The following is a 6468-nucleotide window of genomic DNA, read 5'->3' as shown; positions in this document are numbered from 1 at the left end:
AAAACAGAGACTTACTCCACTGTCAGACACAGCAGGGGAAAAATGTCCAGAGGATAAACGGGAGGCTCTTTATCAGATATAATTGCTTGTTCATAAGGAGAGAATCCAGCTTCCCCTTAGTTATTCTTTCATAAATTAATAATTTGTTAAAATCATAGTCACAAGAATTTCAGCTATTACACAAAATTCAAGTTTAAAAAAAAAAAACAAGAATAAATTAGTTACAGCCTTGTAAACAAATGTTCATTTATGTAACATAGCTGGGGGAAAAAAGTTCTTCTATATAATAAATCAGACAGTACAAGGCACACATCACACTTAAGAATCCGAAGTGATAAAACCAGCAGATGCCTTCATCTTCTTTGTTCGCTGGTGTAATTGTGCTATAGACACTGTAAAAATATGTAATATTTTTGTTTACATTACAGTCACTTGAAAATATTTCATGACTGTGCTTTTTCTGGTAAAATACTTGTGCTACTTTGCAGTATGGTATGATTTGAAGCTCTCGGAATGAATCTTCTCAAATGTTCTCTACAAAGCTGCCAGGGAAAAGGCCAGTTTTTCCATTTCGTTGCAGAGTGCCTTTGAACCAGCCATCCTCACGTTTTTTGTGTACAAAAACAATGTCACCTTCCTTAAGTTCAAGTTCTGCTTCACTCTGAGGAGGATAAGACACCACAACTCTGTACCTGTATAATTAGAGAAAAAAAAAATCCCACCTTAGTTCAGGTTCTTTTTAAAAAACAATGCTTTTAAAAATATTCTTGTGCATGTTAAAACTTATCAAAACAGGAAACTGCCTGGAACTGTTTGTTGAGTAGAACACAGCAAATTAAAAGTTAAGTATATCTTGAACAGAAAACAGTAACAGCAACATAATGAATTTAAGTCAAACATAAGCATCTCCTACCACAATTTTTTAACCAAAATCCCAGTAAAAATGCACTAAAAGGTCAAATAACAGGAGAAAACCCATAAACACATTTTTGGACATAAATTTGCAGACTCTTCCAGCTAGCATGACTCAACAATATCAAAGCATTCACAGCAGTAATTGGGCATAATTTTATGACTATATGTTTAATGTGATGTTATCCCAGGGAACGTTCTTAAGAAAAGGAATAGTATAAAAAGATGCAACTAACAAAACAGATTAATTTGCATTTGTTTTTAATTATTTGTGTTTATCTTAGAAGCTTTTCAGGAAAAGAATGCATGCCATCTTAATTAGACACAGTTGCATAATTTGTGTACTACTATATTAAAACAACATTTTAAAGAAGTGTTCAGCCCAACAATTTTCTTTAGCATCTGACCGATAAAAAAAAAAAAAGGTATGTTTTTCCAATTTTTCACAGTAAAATCACTTTTTGAATATGACTTCCACTACACATTAAATACAGGCTACAATCACTCTTCTATACTTATTTTCAAACACGTATAACACCACTCAACCTAATATCACAGCTTGAGTTCGCATCAACCCAAAATTTAAATGTTATAGCTCTGCAGACAATTGTGTCAACTTCTCCAAAGTTTTCTGATAATTATTATAATTGAGTTTCTAGCTACACAGCCAGTAATGCTTGCATGTTGAAATCAAATTGAATCCATGGCTGACTGTAGAATTAAAAAACTTTTAAGGTTAAGAGCCTTCAAAGTTTGCTGCCTTAAGACATAAGAAGCAAACATTTTTAATAGACCATAAGTTCTCTCAAGAATGTGTACTACTTGACATAAACAACAGCCTCTACTCAGACAGGACAAGATAGTAAAAGATAAAGGACTGCAATAAAGGTATGATGAACTTCAACTATTGCAATAAATGGCTGCTTTAGGGGCTGAAAATTAACCATCACACTACAGAACACACACTATATTTATCTAAAAGAAAGCCCATTAAAATTGAGTGTTAAAAAAGAATACCTGTATTACTTACCTTCCATTCTTTCAAATTGCGCCCTGTAAATATTCGTTTCACTTGAAATGCCCTCATTTCAGTTTCTAATGCTGTCCATAAGTTACCTCTGCATTCTCCTGAATTAATAGACTAGTCTATTCCTCTCCTTCTTAAGTGTTAAAACCAACAACTTTGCAAATACCCATCTTCTCTTTGCCCTCCCTAGACCACCACCAGCTTGCACAGAAATACAAAGCTTTCCATACAGATTGGAACACTCACACCCCTGCAGTAGCTCAGTACCTCTCATTAGCTTTCCAAATACTTTGACATTCATCTTGTAATCTAATGTCTAACACAAAGCACAACACTCCTGGCATTTAAGTGCTGTTTTACTATCTTCTGCGATGCTGAATCAGCAGAAAACCTACAAGAGTTTGTGCCTTGAAGATCACACCATCTCTTCTTATTATGGCAAACCAGCAAATTTCAGGTCATATTTTACAAATTATATTTGCCCAAACAGAGGTGATCCCATCCACACTCATCATAAATTCATTCAGCTGTCCATTCAGATCACCTTCTATCAACTATGGAACAAAAATTATTCTTCAATTCTTCAAACAACAGACTGTCAAAATTACCAATTTTATGCAGAGTAAAGAGCTTATGCTTCAGCTCTAAAATTCATTGCCAGGTTCCTAGAAAAATCAACCATGTTTACTAAGTGTGAGTTATGTTTTGGAAAAACTTTTTCATTCCCATGTCTGAATCCCCAAAACACTTCCTTGTTTATCTCCCTATTCAGTATTTGCAAATGTTTTCAATGTCTGAAGGTCAAATTTGCAGATCCTTTTGGCCACGTAATCTATGAATGCTTTTTATGTGCACAGTATACTCATCAGTGACTTATAAACTACGACTTTATTTCAGTTACAACGATCCCCCATCTGCCCAGTATATTTAGATGCACAATATGTGTTTTCTTTCTATTTGCTTTGACTGTTTTACAGTATTTTTTTAAATTATGTTTCAAAATGTTATTCTTTCTAATAAGTTAGTGATCAAATATTATAAAAATAAACTTGCAACAGCTTCCCAGAAGCAACCACTACATTTGCCATGACTTTTTTCCTGATATTCCTCACGTCTGGCTGTATCCCATAGTGCTGTTGCACTTTGTATTTGTGATTTATTTTGTTTTGTTTTTAGGGGGGTGAAGGTGATCTGTCTTCACATTTCTCCATTTTACTCTTCATTGGTAATATTGGTATTTCTGACACTTTCCAATAACATGAAAAGGATTACATCTTTCATGTGTTTCTGTTCCTTCATCGCTTCAGTTTCACTAAATACTGATCTTCTTCCAAGCTATTTGCAGTTATTTTTAGACCGTTTTACTTGTGTTTTTCCTATTTTGTTTTATGAATCATTTGTCCAGTCACCTCGAGGATACTTTCACATATGCAAAAATAAAGTTATCTGGGGAAAGCAGACAATGGAAAGTTGGAATTACTGTTATTACACTAGTTAAGTTTATATTAAACCTTCCTTTTTTTATTTATTTTTTTAATTTTTACTTTTCACCTCATCTATATACTGCTGTTGTGCAGCTTTTGCAGTTGCTGAGTAGGTGCCTTGATGCACTAATCAACCCCCTTCTAGGGGGGGAATGGTTCTGAGCAGAGTTACATGCTGCCAGACCTGATAAAACCTGTTGCCCTCCTAAGCCACGAGCCTGCTCACTGGAAACAGATATTATACCAATCACTCTGTGGGGAATTAAATGGCTTGGAGCCACTTTACTGGCAGAGCAAAATTTCTGCTATCTTTCACAATAACTGGATGAAGGACTTGTTTTGTAGTTTAGGTTACACAGTGATGTGCGTTTAGGTCCGATTTCAGGTTTTTAACCCCCTTGTGGGGTGCTGAAAAGTTGATTATTACAGTGCTATATATTTACTGTAAAACCTAAGGTTATTTAATCAATGCTTCCTTCTAAAAGAGAAAAGTCTTGAAAAAGATTTGGTACCACTGTAAGACAACTTGCAGCTTGGCTGAGGGACCAGAAGAATGACTGAACGCCATTGCAAAGTCTCAGGTGATCTAACACACTCTGTGAGGAGACAAGCATTCTCCAAACTGCCCCAGATTGGAAGAGAGGCTTGGATGAAATTTGTTTAACGTTTCTCCTTATCCTATATAATGAACATATGGAAGAGCATTGTCACCATTGGGCAGTCAACCTAGCTCAAAGGAGAAGAGTACAGTAGTGGCAGGTAAACCACTGGTTTGCTACAGAGGAGTCCTGCAATATTAAGATGGAAGGGAATACCATCATCTTCCCTTCCTTTAGAGAAATGGCTACAGGTATCACAATATTTATCTGCAAATCCACACCACAAAGAACCTGTGCACTATCAAATACGCTAATCCATTTATTCTGTATAACTGGAAACAATCTCTTTCATGGTTCACCTTTTTACTTCCTATTTTCTGTAGAGCATACATCAAACACACTCTTAGAGAACCCGCAATTCTAGAGAATGGAGAAACAGTGGGATTACAATGAGAATTTACTCCTGTGTCTTTAAAGGCAGCCAGGACTCCAGGGAAAACTCAGTGTTAAACAGGAATATTTTCAAGGGCTTTTCAGAGTTGATTCAGACACTTTTGCTGCCAATTCATCCAGAATATCAGCAGAACCTGACTCCTAAATCCTCGAGTCAGATTTGTAAATAAACTTTAAACACTAATAATTATAGTCCAAAGCTGGAGTCAGAATAGAAAGAGTACCATTACTTTTTCCAAAGACTGTAGCCTGTGATGGCAATTGTGATATTTAAGAGCAGAACAATTTTAGCAGGAGATTTCTCTGTTCCTTTGCTTTTTGCTGAACTTATTTTTATTTTTCTCCTCAACTCCAAATTTTCACTGAAGATACTATTGTACCATCAGTACATTCCCTATATATGCCTGCTGAGAACTAGTAAGACTGATTGATGCTTCTAAGGTACTCTGAAGACTTCGAGTGCAAGGTGAGTTGTATGCATTATTAAGCAACAGATTTGAAGCAATTCAGCCTAAAGAAACAAACTTAACAAGAGCAAATCAGCAAGAAAAGTATTAACTCTGTCCTGAAAAGGAAAAAGAGAACCCAGATGAAATTCTATTTAAATGTGCTGACAAAAGTGTAACGATTCTACATGACTATCAGGGAAAATTATTTTGTGGTAGCAATTATCACTTAAACAAACATTATGGACACAGATTTATACTAAAAGGAATGTTTGAGTGTATATTATTATTATATCAATAAAAGTATACAGCATCATTTGCAATAAGTAGTAACAAGAAAAAAACTCCATCATGGAAATGAAAAATCCACATTTTGTGAGGATGCAAATAGCTTTATATGAATATCCACTGGTCATACCAGAATGAATTTGATATTATTGTCACATTTAAAGCACTAAAATATACTACTGTGCCAAATAAATTCGTGATGATGTGAAAATAAATTGTTAGTTTTAAAGCAAAGTCCTTCACCTTTTATTTTCTATCTATGAATGTAATCAACTTTAGAAATTTAATATGAAATAAGACATTTCCTGCAAGAAAACTGCACAGAAACAGTAATAACCTTTTTTAAAAAATGCTAAAGGTATGACAGAAGTCAAATAAAAGTCAAAATAGAAACTTACATACTGTCCGGCTCTTAAGACACAAATGTAGCTTTAGATCAATGGGACTCTGGAAGTGCAATGGTATGCCCACACGCCATGAGTTAATAGTATCAGAACAAAGTCTACAGTAGTCAGCATGAATCAATTTAGTCTTAGAACTGTTATACAGCAACCCTATTTTTTTCTGTATCCCACACAATCCTGTAGCTACTGCAAAAGAAATCCTACGACATTCTTCATATTGCTTGTCTACTACCAAGGGTAATAAAAAGAGACAGAAAACTGCCACTTCCTTCACAGGCTGTGCAGCCTACTGAGGACCTTGAAATTTGAAAATAATACGTGGACACAAAATAAAAGGGACAGAACTTTAAAGCAACTGCCTGTCAGCTTCAGAGATCAGACAACTGTGCGCTTTTTAGGCTTACTTGCCAGGATGCAGAGGTTGCCCTACAGGTTCCTATGTGGAGTGCACAGTAACAGGGCCTTCATGCAGAAAAGCCATCTCTGCAACAGTTCAAGAAATTACATAGCAAGCCTAAGCATAGATAAGTGCCTTATTCAACATATATTTGGGCTGGCAATTATGTACTGCTAATAATCCCAAAGACTAACCTGATGTTCACATACACAAGACTATAAAGTGTTCTGTTTCATCTACCTCAGTTCTCAGTGTGTTTGAGTGTCTTTTTATGCCAAAACTTTAAAGTAACACAGAAAGAAAAACAAACACTAGAGTTGGTTGGTAAGCATATAAAGCAATGTTAAATGAGCAAATTCTGTTTTTTCTACAAAACCTCAGCATTTTGAAGAGCTACTAACAGTTCTAATACACAACAAATATCCGTGTGCAATTTTTTCCTTGGTTTGCCTAAGTTT

The 6468-nt window shown here is 35.2% G+C and overlaps 1 protein-coding gene across 1 annotated transcript in view; it reads right to left on the bottom strand.

Moving 5' to 3' along the window:
- Window positions 1–523: 523 nt before the first annotated feature.
- SH3RF1 (SH3 domain containing ring finger 1) overlaps window positions 524–6468 on the bottom strand; it is a gene marked incomplete at both ends in the record, with an annotated part of 83466 nt that continues 77521 nt past the window's right edge. The window contains one exon of the mRNA XM_084285963.1: window positions 524–692. Within this exon, the coding sequence (XP_084142089.1) occupies window positions 524–692 (169 nt within the window). The remainder of the gene's footprint in view (window positions 693–6468) is intronic.

The sequence above is a fragment of the Netta rufina genome, assembly GCF_964035555.1.
Source record: "Netta rufina genome assembly, chromosome: 4".
In the NCBI taxonomy this organism is placed as follows: Eukaryota; Metazoa; Chordata; class Aves; order Anseriformes; family Anatidae; genus Netta; species Netta rufina.
This window is presented reverse-complemented; position numbering and strand designations above follow the sequence as displayed.